At 49.6% G+C, this 17,732-nt stretch overlaps 6 protein-coding genes across 6 annotated transcripts; 2 read left to right on the plus strand and 4 right to left on the minus strand.

Moving 5' to 3' along the window:
- Positions 1 to 1,988: 1,988 nt before the first annotated feature.
- Positions 1,989 to 2,953, minus strand: CABS01_16645 (uncharacterized protein; the record flags this gene model as incomplete). The annotated part of the gene is made up of 2 exons (XM_060549975.1): positions 1,989 to 2,643; positions 2,697 to 2,953. 2 exons carry the CDS (start codon positions 2,951 to 2,953, stop codon positions 1,989 to 1,991), a joined length of 912 nt encoding a protein of 303 aa, XP_060404528.1.
- Positions 2,954 to 5,253: 2,300 nt separating this feature from the next.
- On the plus strand, positions 5,254 to 5,625 carry CABS01_16646 (uncharacterized protein; the record flags this gene model as incomplete). The annotated part of the gene is made up of 1 exon (XM_060549976.1): positions 5,254 to 5,625. One exon carries the CDS (start codon positions 5,254 to 5,256, stop codon positions 5,623 to 5,625), a length of 372 nt encoding a protein of 123 aa, XP_060404529.1.
- Positions 5,626 to 5,822: 197 nt separating this feature from the next.
- CABS01_16647 (uncharacterized protein) lies at positions 5,823 to 6,215 on the minus strand (the record flags this gene model as incomplete). Its single annotated transcript, XM_060549977.1, has 2 exons — positions 5,823 to 6,104; positions 6,153 to 6,215. 2 exons carry the CDS (start codon positions 6,213 to 6,215, stop codon positions 5,823 to 5,825), a joined length of 345 nt encoding a protein of 114 aa, XP_060404530.1.
- Positions 6,216 to 7,444: 1,229 nt separating this feature from the next.
- CABS01_16648 (mitochondrial chaperone bcs1) lies at positions 7,445 to 8,916 on the plus strand (the record flags this gene model as incomplete). Its single annotated transcript, XM_060549978.1, has 3 exons — positions 7,445 to 7,607; positions 7,695 to 8,755; positions 8,845 to 8,916. The coding sequence occupies 3 exons, from the start codon at positions 7,445 to 7,447 to the stop codon at positions 8,914 to 8,916; spliced, it is 1,296 nt and encodes a 431-aa protein (XP_060404531.1).
- A 286-nt stretch (positions 8,917 to 9,202) lies between these two features.
- On the minus strand, positions 9,203 to 10,000 carry CABS01_16649 (uncharacterized protein; the record flags this gene model as incomplete). Its single annotated transcript, XM_060549979.1, has 1 exon — positions 9,203 to 10,000. The coding sequence occupies one exon, from the start codon at positions 9,998 to 10,000 to the stop codon at positions 9,203 to 9,205; it is 798 nt and encodes a 265-aa protein (XP_060404532.1).
- A 4,344-nt stretch (positions 10,001 to 14,344) lies between these two features.
- Positions 14,345 to 15,725, minus strand: CABS01_16650 (uncharacterized protein; the record flags this gene model as incomplete). The annotated part of the gene is made up of 4 exons (XM_060549980.1): positions 14,345 to 14,566; positions 14,622 to 14,905; positions 14,977 to 15,058; positions 15,264 to 15,725. The coding sequence occupies 4 exons, from the start codon at positions 15,723 to 15,725 to the stop codon at positions 14,345 to 14,347; spliced, it is 1,050 nt and encodes a 349-aa protein (XP_060404533.1).
- Between the last annotated feature and the right edge of the window lie 2,007 nt (positions 15,726 to 17,732).

The raw sequence follows: 17,732 nt of genomic DNA on the forward strand, positions 1-17,732 counted from the left end.
AAGACAACTTCGGAGCACCAATCTCAGCCATTATCATCCATGGGTGCGTACGATGCAAAATCAGTCTTGTTAGCGGGAGCAAAAGAAGAAAAAGAGGGGGACTCCGTCGAACGGTCGCCCGAATCGATAAACACACCACTAAGATCGCCAATAACCCCAAGATCGCCGTCCGGGCTACGCCCCACGTCGCCGCGACCGACGGACGGTTTGTCCACCGTTGCCGCCACACCACTCTCGAAAGACTCTGGGTCAAGCACAAGCCCCTGCCCGGTACAGACCACGTCGCCTTGCACGTCACGTTCCTCGCCAGAGCTCTCTTATGCCCAAGTCGTGGAGAAAACTAGCTCTCTGTCAAGGGCAAGCATGCCTACTGAACCAGAAGATAAAAAGCAGGCGGGTCGATGTGCGCGAAGCGGAAGCGGGGCTATAGGGCGTTGCTCAGCCAGAAAGCGATCATTTGCTCACGAGAGTGACGAGGAGACTGTGGATGAGGAGTATCGTCGTCGGAAGCGAAGAGTCACAACCAGGGACTCTCCTGTTAGATCATCACCCCCTGTGTTTCCGGCCGGGACGGATGCAAGGACTGGCGAGCGGAGGTATGAAGACATAGGTAGGCGTGCGTGATGGCATCACTCTAGCTTCGTGAAGATAATGATCAAGTCTTGTCCACTTCCTGGGCTATGTGGGACATGATAGCCGAATAGTCACGCATAATAAGTCGCTATGCATCGTCAACCTACCAATGTAACTAACTAACTAGGTTGGGGACAGGGAAGATGAGCAAGCCATAGTATAATGGCCGTCACGGCATTCTAGCCCTCCCAGCAAGGTGGACGTGAGGATTGGGCTGTCCGGTGCAGTACTCGGTAGGGCGACTTAGACTCTTGTCGCAGTCCAGGATTCACCTTTTATTCACTCTTTCGAGATCGATGATATCAGAGATCATATCTGGTTTGCCATTTTCCAGCCTGAGAACAGGCTCTTGTGCTACACCTGGCATTCTCTCGACCGACCAAAAGACCGTTCTCACCCATACTGCTCTCAGCTTCGGACCCAACATCTGAGACAAGCCCCGATCCACGAGATGCGCAGTCTATCACCATAATTAGGCTCGAAAACTAGGAAATAGTGCTGACGATCAATGCATTGTCGTCAAACCTCTGTGATGCGACGTGCCACGCGAAAACCAGTTAGCCGCGGACTAGAATATGTTTTCCAGAGGCATTCACTCGGGTGAATGCATTCTCCTGGATGCGGATGCTCGGCGCCGTATGAAGCAGTGTGGCACTGCTCGACCTTAATTCGAGGACGAGGATACGGTGGGGGCAGCCTTGTTTAGCGACTGTCACCACGCTACGGACTGATTCCGGACACTGCGCATTGGGGACCGGAGAGGCAAAAGCCAGGATTTAAGAGCTCAGTAATCTGGAGCATCCCATTGGATGCTGAATAGCTCCGTTTTGGCGAAGCCCTGAGATACCCGCATTTTACCCATCATCACCCCCGCCCTCCGTAACCCGACTGCATCACGGTCAGAACCTTCACCAGTTAGTCGCTGATGATGATGGCCCTTACTGTTGGTAGAGTTAGAAGAGCCTCAATCCAGGTCAAGCGGTCCTTGCTCTGGGCTTCTAATATGGAATTTTTTTCTTTTTTGACCATCTAAATGAAATGACGAACGCCTTTTTGCCAGTATGTGATGCCAGAACCAATTACTTATAGTCTAATGAGTCGACCATGCGAAGCTGGAGTGTCATTGGAACAAATACTGGCATCATTTGGTTGGATAGCTTCTCTTGCATTTGGAACGGTTCATCAGGGCAACCACTGGAAGCTTAACCCATGTGCCAGAAACGGACTTCATATCTCACACTCATCCTGAATATCCAAGGGGTGTTAGACGAACTAATGATCGTCGTTCTAGTTGTTTCTTCCAATCAGTAATTCGTCCACCTTTGGCCGCCGCTATTGTAAACCCCCTCATTAGCCTACGGCAGTAGTTTGACAACGATGCAACGGTCATCACCAGGATCATGGTGAGTGCCAGCACTATTGATGGTGGTGAACTGTGCACTGTTTTGATCTTCTGAGCCGATGCTGAGTGTTGATCTAGAAGCTGGACTAGATTTATCTGCATATGGCAATTGGTATTGATGTGAAACACAACTTTGCCAGCCGGCTTCTGGTTGAGAAGGAGAGATGACGCTGCTGCAATGCGGGAGGCAGATTCCCGTGTGGTTTTCTGCTTCAGGTGCATAGCCCATATTGTTTGCGTCTGACATGCTGAGAGAGTCGTTAGTGTAGAAGGGATCTGGCTGGATAGTCTCCGAATTCCACCCGAAGGACGGTCTTGTGAATATTTGGGAAAGTATGGGGGCCAAAGTTGGATCGTCTGGTTGGAAAATCACGATCATATCGTCCTCCGAGATATCGATGTTGATTGAACAAATCATGGGCGAGCCGTGGCCGGCGACAAGGGTTCGAGTAGCTGTGCCGACCGCCCGGCCTGACGGACCCATACGCACGGCCACCTTACCTGGAGAACGAGGGAAAGAGGCGGTTGCTATTAACCCGCACCCTTCTGGGGACGGGATCAAAGCCAGCTGAGCAAAGGGTTGCCATGGAGATGTGAACCTCACTCGTCTGCTCATTGTCAGACCTATCCCCAAAGTCGGAACTCACAAGGGTATTCTTACAATTTGAAATGATCGGTTGTCAACCTCCAAACGTAGTTACACACGGAATGGGCAGAGAAGCGGATGATTTCTGCTCGGATGCTCATCATTTCGTGTTGCATCAGATGTATCGCTACTTGGCCGGTACCGCCGAATATACCGTCTTGTTGAAGGTACAGAATTTGTTGTTCTCCGCCTTCCGTTGTCAACAGAGTTCCGTCAGGCTGTCTTACCGCCACTCGAACAGTTCTGTAGAGATAGATGGGCTGCACGTCCATGTTGAAGTGTTTAATTGAGATGATAAGGAGGCTCAGGTCGGTATGTTGCTGGTTATATCTTCGCTAGTAGAGCCGAAGCGCAATACTCTGTAGATTGCAACGGACAAGCTTTCTGGTCTTATATTGTCGTCTTCTCGTATTGAAGGTGGTCCATGTAGTTTACATCACCTATTCTAAGGCTCGGTAGGGTTGTCGTTGGCCGAGAGTTAGCCCGCCAGGCCATGATGAACAGAATCCCCCACACAGTGTGAAAAACAGACAGTCATCCATGCATCATACATCCTGCAATCATGCATTCACTCGTTCAGTCATTTCCCCTTCTACCGCCGCCCTAGCCTCTATTCAAAAAATGGACAGGATCAGATGCTTTAACCCGTAGACGTCGTGAGGAAGCGTTCTTTTACCTCTCTTTTCGACTTGCGCAATACTCACTCTAAACCGCTGGTAAGCATCTTTCTTTGAATAGTTGCATAACACTTGAACGTCGTTGTTTTATTTTGGACCCCAATCAGTGATAAATCGTGTGTAACTGGTGCACAGTCTCTCCGACTTCTTTGTCGTGAGCTCACAAAAACCTAGACCTTTTTAGAGCGTGTCAGTTAGGTGTCACTATAGACATTAGAGGCGTGTCTGAGTAGGATGACAAGTCTGGTGGTTAGGATTAATGGACAGCTATGTCCGGAGACGCCTCCGCCACCAACAGAGACTTCTGAGAACGGTGCGCTGCGACTTGTACCGGAAATTGGATGATTTCTTACAGCTAGAATATGGCTAGGCCGATGAAGCTGCGGCCTCAAAGAGGACGGGAAAATTCCCCGGGCCAATATCCCACTTGAGTCACTTCAAAATATTTGAGCGTCCTGAAGAATGTATGTTCCGTTTGACGATCCGCTCCCAAAATAGACAGACTGGCTAAGAAAACGTGCTGGGCGCATGCAGGCGTGTGATGAACAGATGAGTCAGATATGGTAAATGTAAAGCGGATGGATAGATGTGCTAAGCACGAATGTGATGACCACAATGCATGTGCACGAACGCAGAGTTCTGCCAGGGGGTTTGGAGCCCGCGACCAAACTGGTGATGTGCGAAGGGCTGTATCTGCCAGCTGTTGGTGATTTCTTGTACTTGCGCGCCGTGCTGCTTGTGTCTCTCATCGGCAATGCACCGCAACACTTCGTCAGGATAGACGTGATCTTTTGACGCTCGAAAGCGGCTAGACCAATGCACTTGCAGCATTCGTGATGGTCATGTTTCTCAGCCGTCATGTCGCTGTTCCCACTCGAGAGCAGTTCCAGATTGGTAGCCCGCTTATGTGTCGTCAATTGTTCTCGGCCAAAATTAGGACCATCTACGGACGAGTCATATAGCGGTCTATCGTGTCTCTGGACGCACGATTTTAAAGCATTCATATAATGAAAGATAGATGAATGGATGGATGAATATGAATAGATAGTCGAGAGATGTATGAACGGGTGGATACTATGTACATACCTTGACAACACCATTGGTGGAGTGACGCAGCTTCAGCACGGTCTCTAAGGTGACGATTGGCAAACAGGCCTCTTCATTTGCGCCACTTGCCTCCAGCAAATAGGAGTTGAGCGGCTAGACGCCGAGGAACACATCTAGTCCGCTCCTTGCTCATCCATGTATCGAGTATTCCCCGCTCATCCATTCTCTATTTATTCATCGTTCTACAGCGTGTTGCACAGGCTTGCGCACTTCATCTCCCTCTTTTTAAGATCCATACAATGGCTAGGCATATCAGCAGCCTTACAACTTTCCTGGACCAGTATGAGCACGGATTTTCCGATGAAGACTTGAGCGGAAGGCTGAACCGTATGGCTATCTTACTGTGTAATCCACCATACCATGCGACAGCTGCTCAACCAACGAGAAGTCGGCACCAATCAGCTCAGAAATCTCTTTTCAATATACGAAAGGAATTCGGGGATCCAGTCTATTATCTGTGTTTGTTTGTATCCAACATAACTACACTCTCTACTGAGCGACAGCAGTTCAACGCCGCTCTAGCGCAATGGCCTGGTAAAGGCAAGATTCCACCTGCTTTTACAAAACAAGCCCAAGCGATAGTCGAGAGGTATCGAGCAGAAAAGCAAAACAATGAAGAACGGTCCTCTCATACGTCCCTTCGGAAACGTTCTCTGTCAACACCCCATACAACTCAAAAAAGCTCGACTAAGGACTCTGGAAACGCATCCAAACGAGCCAGGCTAAATGGAGGGCCTAAGGACCTGATGTCAGTCGGAAGAGTGGCCGAACACTCTGAGCCAGGCGGAATGAATGACCGTACCTCGCGGCCCGGCAGCGAGTTCTACACCAGGGACCGAGCATCGTCAGAAGTACGGAATGAGTGCGGCATGACTTATCAGGACCTTTACATCAATGCCCGGAGCATTGTGGCTTCTCAGCTGGCCACTAGAACTCGTAAGGCCTTTCACAGACCCGAGATCGAGACTGCTAGGCGCGAGGTGGAACCAGACCATCAAGTTGGTGGCAAAACCATCGCACGATGTGCCGAGAGTGATGACAGTGACGACGAAGAGGATCTCCCAACTTCAGCACCAGTCGATCCGATCAATTCCGTCGATACATTCCAATCACAAGATGGTATGACGTCCAGCATCCTTCTGATAGACGAAAAATCTTAATGACTCTTGTCTAGATGAGCTACAAAGGGTATACAGGGCGACGGCAAAAGATGTGATCCATGCACTCTCGCATCCCGAGTTTAATATGGAAAGTGAAGGTACACTAACGGTTCCTTTCATCGAAGGAGTCTCTCCATTTATCATGTTCCCAGTTTCAGGCAAGGCAGCAATGTACTTAACGCACAGTCAGAAGCGACTCATGTAGAACTCACTTCGGTTACCACAACTTCGGCGACTCTACATGGTCCGTAACAAACGAATTTGAGTCCAGCCTCCCATGGAATTATGACAGTAAACCCCTTGTACTCCATGCCAACCATATCTACTTGCTCGTCGTTGGAATCGTGAATGTAAACAGCTTTTCCTTCACCAGACTTGAGGTGCATGTCTACTAGTAAAAAAGCCGTATCCGGGCCTGGCACATACCGGGCCAAGTCGTTGAAGTCCTGCCATCTGGGATTCGAACACTTATGTCCAGTCTATTCTGAAGTGAGCGTAAATCACATTGCAGTCCTGGGTGCCCATACCTCCTCCTCGCACTTCTTGACGAGCTTGTGGTCTGACGAAGTCTTTGTGCGAATCTTTCTCATTCCATCGACCGGTTTGGGGTTAAGCAGATCTGTCGCCGCTTTCGGGTCGGGTCTTGCACCGGCTTGGTATTCGGTTCTCTCGTCAGATATGGTGTAAGGTTTCGCGTTGGATGTCGCGTAGGATCTCGAGTTCGGTCGCGGTAGCAATCAGAGAGGGGAGCTTGAAGGATCTCTGCCGAAGAAAATATGTTAGATAAAGCGGTAGAAGTATTTGACAGGGCTTACCTCAAAATGTCAGCGCGCAAGCATTTTGTCCAAACCTTTCTTGAGGGGCAATAGATTTGTGATCAGGTCACCCCGCGTTGGCGCCTGATCATGTCGCGAAGACCCAGTCATGATCACGGGCTTACATAGGCCCGAAGTTACCCCACATCGTTCGGCGTCAGGTTCCTGACCATTCATCCATACTTCCATCCATCTATCCACCTACCCACCATTCATCCACCTACCATTCGTCATCCTACCATCCATCCTCCTACCATCCATCCTCCTACCATCCATCCTCCTTCCATTCATCCGCAATCCATTCACTAGCGGGAGGTCCTCACAACGCGATAGAAGCCTAACACTCTAGAGACATTTGTAGCTGCATGAAAACGCAACATACGAAGTGCAAGGTGGCATCCCAAAAGCTAGGCCTCAGAGAAATACTCCAGGCCGGACTGCATTAGCATAGCCAGGAAAGCCCAATTGCGAGAATATGCCCGAGGCTGCGTCGACCAGGACAGCGGGCATAGCTAGATCCATGGACAGATCCCCGACGAGCCCCAACGACGGACGAGCGAAGCCAGGATGCCAAGCATACTGTCTCGGGATGTAGGTCAACTTTCATCTCAGTGAAAGCTATGGCCCTAACTGAGAACGCTCCCGATGAGACCAGCTCTTGCCTGATAGAAGGGGGTTAGCATGACGCCTCCTTCAACATGCTGTGGCCAGACCCAACGGCAGCTAGCTGCATCGAGTCCTCTGATTAGACCTGCAGCTGATTCGAAGTGAGGTATGCCATGGGTTCTCAAGGCAGAGCTCAAAATATATAAAACCGGCCGTTTGCCCAGTTCTGCTGGTGAACGCCCGTACAACAGTACTCTCTGAATCACAACTCTATACACAGCTCTTATTTTTGCTATACTACTCTTCAAAATCGGCCAATAAGTTAATCCTGAACTATCATCCCCCTTGATTCATTGATCACTACCCACATTTCATTCGACACTTCTCAAATCGACACTATGCACCATCCAAGTGCTACCCAGGTCTCCGTAATGGACATCTTCTTCCCTGGCTTCGCTGGCGGCATGACGGCGCTGAACCAGCTTTTCAACGGCACTTTGGATAGCTTTGCCATGACGTTGTGCGTCTGCGGACTGCTCATTTTTGGTGGCAAGTTCATATGTAACACCGTGGGAGGCTTCGTAGATGCTTACTTAAGTTGGTGGTCCTTCCTTTCCAATGCTTCAGCACAGTATTAAAATCCCTCAGCATCTAGAACCGACGTCCACGATCCTGACGAGATGTACGATATGCTCGAATACTGGGTCTCTTCCCAAGACTTTGCCAAAAAGGCCCGTTCATCTCTTGCCAGCGTTGACAGCAGGCGAGGACGTGCCTTGCTTCATCCAGACTGCGACATGACGACCAAGAAGCCCCTCCGATTTACCCCGTGGAAAGAACGAGTGTATTTTTGGCACAGAGGGCATCTGCTCTATCTGCAATGCACGCAAAACGAGGTGGCACTATTTCCTCGCAAGACAATGACTGTTTCTTGTGTTGGCGGTTCCTCCCAAGTCCTACGAAACCTCATGGGTGAATGCCGCCTTGAATACCTGAAGATGTCAGAAAAAAAGACTTCAATTTTCGAGCATCACAACAACGGCTGGAAAAGAATCATGACCCGAGAAATCAGGCCGATCCAAACCGTCATTATGAAGGAAGAGTTGAAGCAAACGCTCCTGGACGACATTCGCGACTTCCTCGACTCCAACACTCCTTCCTGGTACGCCGATCGCGGGCAGCCATACCGGAGAGGCTACCTGCTGTACGGCCGCCCAGGAACCGGAAAGTCGAGCTTCAGCATGTCGGTTGCCGGGTGCTTCGGTCTCGATATCTATGTCGTTAGTCTTGCCGACATCGACGATATGAGGCTTAAGGCCTTGTTCGCCGACCTTCCCCGGCGCTGCGTCGTTTTGCTTGAGGACGTTGACGCAGTTGGCACAACACGAGCTCGCGATGCCGATAACGATAAATCTGATTTGGGCACAGATATGTCACAAAGCCCACCAAAGCCTCATGGACCTCTTTCATTGTCTGGATTACTTAACGTCCTTGATGGCGTGGCTTCGCAGGATGGCCGTGTTCTTATTATGACAACGAACCACATTGAGCACTTGGACGACGCTCTGATACGACCTGGCCGCGTCGACAAGAAAATCGAGTTCGGACTCGCCGATGCGGAGGTGATTCGGCAGCTGTTCTGTACTGTTTTCGAATACTCAGAAAAGGAGATGCCTGATGCAGAGACCCGAGACAAGAATAACGCTGGTGTACGACAGCTGGCAGTTAAATTTGCAAGTGTCGTGCCGGAGTTGCAATTCAGCCCCGCTGATATTCTGTCGTTTCTTCTTGCAAATAGGGGATCGCCGTCGAGCGCCTTGACCGATGCGGAAGGATGGTTGCTCAGAACCAGAAAGGCTGGAACACTTAGGCGTTGTGATTCCTGGGTTCAAAGTGACTGACCGTGGGATAACTTATTTGAGATATCCGTGACAATTATTTCATAGATCTGGAATGGAAATAAGATTTGTCTCCAAATTCTTTCTGGGTCTAAGCCCAACCAACTGGATATAAGTGCAAGAACTACTGTTATGGCCTATACCGCCTTCCAGATTCACTTTACTGCCGACTGCCCAAAGTACAGCACCTCTAGATTACACAATCCGTCCAGCTCTACGCCCATTGAGTTTGTAACATACGAAGTCTTATTCTTTCGGTCAGATATCCAAGAAACAAAGCAGGTTATCTACGGAATCGAAATTCTGGGACCAGCAGCCTTGGATAAGTCCTGCATTAGGTACACCAGTCAAGTCTGGAAATTCTTGGTTGCTGTACATCTCCCGAACCTCCTCACTCTGGAACTCCTGAAATGGAGCTTTGCCCATCATTATGTAGTAAATCGTTGATCCTAGACTGAAGAGGTCGCTTTTGACTGTTGGGCTCCGTTGCAAGGAGCGGTCCAGTGAAGGGGCTGCGTATCGAGTGCCAGGGCTGATCTCAGTATGGGAGCCGTCGACGGCTGATCCAGAAAAGTCGATAATTTTGAGACGCAGGCGGTCATCCAGGAGGAAATTATGCGGCCCAATATCGCAATGAAGAACAGTGAAACTATGCAGAAGCTTGACGGACTCAACAGCCTCAATTACCCATTGCTGTCGCTGTTCAGCAGACACGTCTTTGTGGGACTCGAGAAAGTCTTTGAGGGTTCCGTTGGGCATGTCTTCCAAGGCCAAGGTGTATTCGTCTGAATTCCAAGCCTTCTTTTTCACTAAGCAAGGATGTTCACCAAGTCGATCGTATATCTCAGCCTCTGTAGCGATTTCGCGACGTCGCTGGTGGGCGCGGTCGCCGCTAGGCCAGGCCGTCTTGATGATGGTGCCGTCAGGCAAACGCTCAACATAGGATGTTGAGCCTATCGCAACAAATTCGCCCTTTTGATTCAAGGAAGGGATTTCTTCGTCGTGACCATCGCTTGTATGGTCAGCCAAGCTCGTCCTGGTATGGCTGTCGAACATTCTTGGGCAAGGACTTGAGAAGTGAGGTTTGCCTGTTTACAATGACTTAGGTGGAAAAACAGAGGATCAAGAGGGTTTATGTGGGTGCGGTTCCTTCGTGGGCATCTCTCGGTTGGAGGCGGTGAAGCAGCGTTCCCCGCAGCGGGAGGCGCTTGTGTGGGGCGGGGAGGCGGGAGGCTCAGCTACCATACAGGTGGCACTAAGCCGTCAACCCAACTCAGTCTAGGCGACGCTTCCATGTTTAAAACGTTTTGTTCAGATGAGACTGTAGTATTTAGAAGACTAGAAGAAATGGTATCTGTACAATAACCATTACGCTTCCGCTGGAATAAGCATTCATGGCCTCGTTGACAAAGCCCAAGGTGCAGTTTAGGAACATCCGCCATTAGGGGTCATTGGTGTATATTGATGTGCATATCAAGTTGTCAGACTGCCCCAGGACATTCGTTACGGTACTTGTTTCGCCTCAAGCGACCTGACTCATGCTTAACCAGAAGTATGAATAAGGCTAGCAAGGGTAACCTTATACAAGGGGGTCATACACTCATTATATAGATATGGGGTTTCTTCCCATAGCCATTCGTTCGATATACTCATCAATATACACAGAATGACCCCTGCCTTTCTAACTGCTGCTCGATACAAGTGAATGGTTGGTGGTACTACCGATATGTGCAGGATAACGATGGGAATCGAGCCCAGCATTAAGATATTCCAAACTTCGCCAGCCGCGCAATAAGTGGAGAAGTTTCGTGTATTTGAATGCGAAACCAGCTATTTCAGTAATTGTTCGTCTCTTTAATAATCTCGTTGAACGAGAAATGATCCGTTCGACTATTTTTGAGCCGGGGCTCATCGCTGACTATAACCCTCGTCTCGATGTCGGGGACACTGGACTCTGGACGTTGTCTTGCCGGTGGTAGATGACGTTGGGTTCGAACAAGTTGTACCCGAACTGATTGCGGCAGGATACTTCGCTAGAAAAGTGCTGGATGTGTTACACGTTTCGGGGCAACCCGTGTAGGAGGTCTTGGTGGTTATGCTAGTGCACATTCTACATCATTAGCTGCCCATTAGCCAGTCGCAGTTTCTCATCAAACGTACTTGATGTATTCAGGTTAGGGTTCTTGGAGATGAACGCATATGAAAAGGTCACGCAAGTAGAGAGAGTCGCGTAGAAGAGTCTTTTATAGCCGTTCTGTGGCATGGACCAACGGGAGACACAGTTCATAAGCCCTTCCTGCTTGGGATTCTTACACTGAGTTGCAGACCAACAGCGCCTTGTTCTTCCAGGCCGCATCGGCGCGTCGATTCCAACTGAGCTCACCAGCTAGAAGGGTCCGGATATCTGCATTGTTACCAACCGGAAGAAGGGGAAATAGGCACGGTCCTTTTCCTAAATTGCAGCCCGCCGCAAGGTCGGCCAACCAGAGTGCCGGGCTGGGATACGTGGAGCCAGAAATGTCCGTTTCGCCAATAGGTAGGTAGGTTGCTACTAGCGCCATACTAAGCGGATCAACGGCTTCCACGAATGACCTGCGTATGTCCACGCCCAACAAACATGAACGTGGTACTTGACCCCGTCCGATACCGACATTCTAGCGGGTCAGTGAACGGCTGGGCGCATCTTTCGACAAGCACTCTCTCTCAAGCAGTAAGCTCGCGCAAGCTTGCGGGTCATCCTGTTGGACTGACAAGCGAGTAGTCTATGGTGATTCATTCTCAGGGTAGACCATGAGAAACTGTTGGTTAGGATCGGTTTGGTCCCTTGTTACGTACGGCTTAGGTGAAGCAAAGCCAGAGCTCAATGACGTATCATTTAAGAGCAACAGCCTAGGAAGCTTGTGCCCTTAGGCTTGCTTTGTGACATATTCATAGCAGCCTTGTGAGACGGGTGTGAGGCCGGTCATAGCTTTACATGGCTGACACGCACAAGAGTGTATCGGCCATTTGAGTGCGAATTTGAAGAAACAAAAAATGAATAAGAACCATACAGTACTCTTAACGGGGAGGCCACGATGTTCATCCGTTCTGGTGTAAGCCATTTCTGGAGTAATCAACCTGGATCCCCTGCCAGTACCTGTCACACTGAGTCCGCGCGCTCGCAGATCCAAGAGAGCTCACTTGAAGAGGACATGCATTTTGAACGTACAGTATGTAGAAATCAAATCTGGTTTCCGTCTTTTACAAATAGGATTTATTCTGTGCACAGATGGTTATGGATCCGCTTGCTGACAGGGTACATGACAAGGCCCCGACGATACTTTCTTGATGACCACCATAGTCGAAGTCAGAAGTTGCTTCTACACTGTGTTCGTGGATTAGACCCATGTCGCATAATCCAATCTCCACAAACGGCGATGGCAAGTGCAGTCTCTACAGTATGCAAGATGGGTCTAAAATAAGAACGTAGTAGAGAAGCGATTCTGGCTTTACTGTGGAGGCCATCGATGAATGTACTCGATGGGTCTCAGTATGTATTCTGTCAGCAAAGAGGTCCACATATGCCTGTGCACAGAATTATTCCCATCTGCCAAGACGGAAACCAAGTTTGATTTCTACAGCGGGAAGCTGAAAGTGAATGATACTACAATCAAGTCCTTGTCAGCTTAGTTGTTATTGGCAGGATGAAGTACAGTATTGATCATATGTTGCTTCCTCTTGGCAACGCACTTCATCTTTCTGAACTTGACCCACACAGGCTGCGCCGAAAGTCAGCCTCACTGTGTACACATCAGCATGGTTGACAGTGGGAGAATGGCAGCTGTGGAAGCCGGTTATGGATACTTTCAAGTAGCTCTTGAATACGTGCTGTTACTCGCACTGTATCTAATGATCCCGATCCCACATTTTGCTTGCAAACAAGTCGCCACAGCCATTACCAGAGGTTTACAGGGGTCCATCACAGCAACTTTCAGCTTCTCAAACATTGTTAATGTTTGCAAAAGAGGAAGTGACATGTGCACATTACTGTACTGTCATCGCTAGGGAAGTACATCCCTAAGATCGATGCACCATTTGCTGGCAGTCTCTTTCTACACTGTCTGGTCTAGTCTTAGCCATGCGGTAATTTATGCGCGATGTCATCCACCGGTTGCAACCCCGGCCGGCAAAGCGTAATCAACCTGGCATTTCAAGCACCTACCAAAGTGTTTCTCGATGGCCTCCGTCACGAGCCTCATGTCACAAAGGCACAGCTGGGTTTCAACGCAGTCTTGCGATGCTACTTGAAAAATTCTTACTACAATAAGCGTCCAGCGCTGTACTATTCGAGAATGTAGTCTAGCTATGTCATCGCCTATGTACGGATATGTTTTGAGACGCGGCCAGGCGAACGGGAAAGAGCTTGCTCAACAACCGCGGAGTCTATCGGAGTTGTAGGGAAGCATTGCATGCCTGGTAACACCGATGAATACAGCGCACAGCATAGGCTAGCAACAAGCTTCATTAGATGTGTGAAGAGACCCATCACAGCAGTTTTTGACTCTCTAAACTAATGAGAGTGTGTGTAAAAAGAGAATCAACGTATTATCACAGTTGTACTGTGTTTCGCTGAGAAGTATTGTTCGATGCTCTGTTGTAAACAGGAAAATTGTACACATGGCTCGACTGAGTCTACTCATTGCTGAAGCAACCGTACGCTCAAAAGCTAGAAGCGTACTCTATCACCTCCTCCGGCTCGTTTCACAGGACTCTTCCTGCCTCACGTCTTTGGAGACGCTGACCAAGTATGGCAAGTATTTTCTGTGTTGTAGCTTGCTGTCCCCCGATGAGGGAAAACTGTCCGCTTGGGTTTGATAAGTTGAGGAGCATTTGTCATATATGTACGGCGGGTGACCTGAGCCGCATCTTGTGTCACAGGACAACTTTGTCGATCGGACATGACGAAAGTACGGAACCGTTGCCACGGCTTGGTAGCATGCGACCCGCTTCTATGAACACACCCTGCCAATACTGGTCTAGTCTGTTTCAAAACTGCAGTCTCACTCAGAGGTAGTATCAAAATCAACAAGCAGATTCTAGTCTCCGGAAACCCCAAAGCCATCCTTGGAAAGCCAAAATTTGCGGCCTTCTTTCACATCGGAGAAAAGCGGAAAGGTGGGCGGCTAGTGAAACATTTCCTGCGATGTCGACGACTTTGGTGCGTCCGTACATGTTCCAGAGCAACTCCGCCGACAGTTTTGATTGGCTAGCTGCGGATTGTCTCTCGGCTCCCTTGCGTGCCCCTCCCAGCCACCCTGAAGCTGACTACTGCTGGTTTCAAGTTCGGGGAGTCTCTATGTACGTTGCAGATGTCACGGCGGCTCCTTTTAACGCAGCGCATGTTTGCCAACGAATCCGCAGTCATCCAGAGCTTGGTCCGCCACCAAGTTCCGAATGCCGCGGCCCTTTGGTACGACGGCCGGCGGGCAGCTCCCATTGATTGAGTAGTTTGCGCAGGTAATGCTTTCTCAAGGCAGGACCCGTGGGCCATCGTTCCTGACGATGAGGTGCTCGACCCAAATACCGTTCAAAAGCGTAAGCGCAGAGGAAAGCGCAGCATGAGTCCTCCCAGTATGGTCCCAGCTGGTTGATGTGAGTGAAAACATGACACTTCAATGATGACCTGAGCGATACCTACTTCGTGAGATCTTTTGTCCAGTTGGATGACAGCGCCGCGAAGTTCCGAGACATATTCATCGATCCTTATGCTCCATCGAGAAAAAGCAGTTGGTTGCATTCCAAAGGCGTCGAATGTTTCTGTTTTCCAGTTGACGATTGCGAGTATCCAGTGGATTTTATTGTGATCTGACATCTGATCTGCCGCGTTGACGTTGATTGGCAGTACCATACCGTCAAACCCTTTGGCGAACGCAGAGGCTCCCGAGGGCAAGAACGGCTCAGAGAACCGCACAAGCAACGGGTCTATGGTTTGAAGTGTAGAATAGCCACAAACTGATTGAAGAATGGCAAGAAAAAGGATGTCATCAACATACCGTCCTGGACAAAATTGATCCAGCCTTTGTCTGAAATGAGCTTGGTCGCGACATGACAGCCAACCAACGTGGACATGCTCGACTGCTTTATCAATCAATTTCACGATGGACCTCGAGAAAGACCCATGGCTGGTTCTCGGTTCGGTGGCAGGGTCGGGGTTGTGATCGGGGCCGACGTCGATAAAAGACGCTGCATTCGGTTCGGCCCCATACCTGGGGCTGTGCTCTGTTGTTAAATCAACGAAACACATATTACGGGATGCCGGGTCGGCTCGGCATCCTCTAACAGTGGCACGATCGACTCCGGTCAGACTTGCATTGGTCTCTGCGAGCGATGTCGAATTCAGAGGTGTACTAAACGCTGCTTCCCTGCAGGTCACGATGAAGGAAGTAGACGGTAAGCGAACGGACAGGACGCATGCTTGCGCCTCAACAAGCTTGCCAGCGTTGGGACCTAGAGAAGAATTTTGTGTCGATGAGGGTTCATAGACTGGACTGACGCTCAACAATCGACCAGGCTGACTGAAGCAGTGGAGATGTCGCCGAATGGTATCGTCAAGAAACTTGACTTCGCTTTTGACTCTGGATAGGGAGCAGAAAATAGTGTTTTGTACTGGAGAATCCGACAGAAGCGAGCGGCCGTTTGATGAGTGGTGCAGGAAATCCAGGATTGCCTGAACTCGCTTGAGAAGGACGGGAAGCATATCCAAACCGTCTTTCAGCTCGTCGCATTCCTTCTTTGACGGCATGGCTACGGTGGTTTTGCAAACCACGAGCGTTGCGCACAAGAGGTAGGCACGAATTTTCGTACATGAACGGGAAGGGTCTGATGCCGCCTCTGGGAGACAGAGACAATAAATAGAAGGCTGAGTGCAGATCAACCTCCATGCCAGTGATGGCTCACTCGTTCCCTTGTCTGCCTGATTCCTCACGGCGCTTAGGTTCATCCAATCACAGAGACTTCAGCCTGCCTGCTAAGCGCCGCCGATTGGTCGATGGTGCCGTATTGGTATCCCTCAAGGAAGACATGCTGCCTTGTGTTGCTATTTCCGTCGTTTTGACCCCTTAATGCCTAAGGCAAACATTTGTCACAAAAGCACTGGACTTCGAGTATTCGTATTGGAAAATGTTAAGAACGGCAGTGATGTGGTGATACTGGTCAACATGGTTATTGTATCCCTCAAAGCGCTGCCCTAGAATGTCATCCCCCAAATGCATCTCCCAAAGCGCATCTCCCAAATGCATCCCCCAAAGCGCATTCCCTAAATGCATCTCCCAAAGCGCAGCCCCGGAATGTCATCCCCCAAGTGCATCTCCCAAATGCATTCCCTAATGTGCATCGCTTCAAAATCATCTGATAAATTGTGATTCTCTATGGCAGTCATGTCGACAACGTGTTTCAGCTCAGCGCGTCGTGCAGCTAAGTCTCCAAGCAGAAGCTGGCACCGCTCGTAAACGTACGGAAACGCATCCCTGTTGACTAGCTTGGGGCTTTGTGTGTATTTACGCAAGAGTCCTCCAGAGTAGTGTCCTTAGGCCGTCAGAGCCTGTTCGCCGTTGTCAATGGACGTCCTGGGCGTGTCCTGGTCTGGGCTTAATTGTAATAATGTGAAGGCCGAAAATAGGTGACTCGATCCAGAACAAAGCTGGAGGCCATCGCGACTAAACCATCGCTGACGACCCCACCTTGCCACCGATAGCACTCAAGGCCTATGACGGCGTGCTCAGTACGAGAAGCACAATACTGTGTACATTCTATCTCTTTTTTTCATGCATTTCCAAAGTGTGGAAAGCTGCAACGTGCTGCAACAGGCCTCTTCAGACGTCTAGTAATGGCTGGATCCTTCAATGTACATTGAAAACGAGGAGACAGGATGACATACAATAGTGGGACTAGCGAGCTGCCTTGCGGTCTACCTCAAGGAATCCATATTCGGCTCCGGGCGGTCTGTACAGCTATTCGGAAAGTCGGTGTCCTACTCACCAACAGCCTTTAGATAACACAGGCGCACGAACACAATTCGTATTGGCCGTTACATACTTTACAGGTACCTTTGTACTGTTCGGCTATGTATGGCGCCTAGTAAATAGGCATATAGGTGTTCCAACAGCGGATATTGTTGCTTAGCGAATAAGCTGACACCGCTACTATGCGTCCTATTGATCTGAGGAATGAAAGCATAGCCGAACCGTATCATAATAACCGGCCAGGCTAGCCCAATAAGAGGAAGTCGTGGCTGAAACGAGGGGCCATGACTCAGGAGTAGTCGGCCAAGGTCTGACGTTTTGTCAGACCTGGACATAGCATACTATGTAATCGAGGCATGCACTCAACCCATGCTCAATCCCTATTGCAATGTGGGATATAGTTGAAATACACTGTGTGGGGTGATATTCCTGCTCCCGAACTTATCAAAAGTGTCTACTGCGTAAATGACAGGCAACCAATGTCGCAAACAGCTGTATACGGTGCCCAAGATTACTGTACGTTAACAGCACAACGTATTGTACTCCGACAATCCCAACGGTACTTTTGCGCTGTTGAGCTTAATGACAAGGAGTAGATAGTATTGTACCGTTTGGATGTCACGCACTTCATGTGGTTTGACTTGGTCATCGGCCGCTTACCGTCTCACCTAGAGCCCGAAGGTATATCGCTTTACGAACAGCCTGTCCCATGATTCTTAACGTCAACGACTCGCGCTGGCGGGCAATGACTCTATTCCCACGGCAGTCAAAGAAGACAACGAACGTTG

This window comes from Colletotrichum abscissum, assembly GCF_030869225.1.
Source record: "Colletotrichum abscissum strain IMI 504890 chromosome Unknown Scaffold_122.1, whole genome shotgun sequence".
Lineage (NCBI taxonomy): Eukaryota > Fungi > Ascomycota > Sordariomycetes > Glomerellales > Glomerellaceae > Colletotrichum > Colletotrichum abscissum.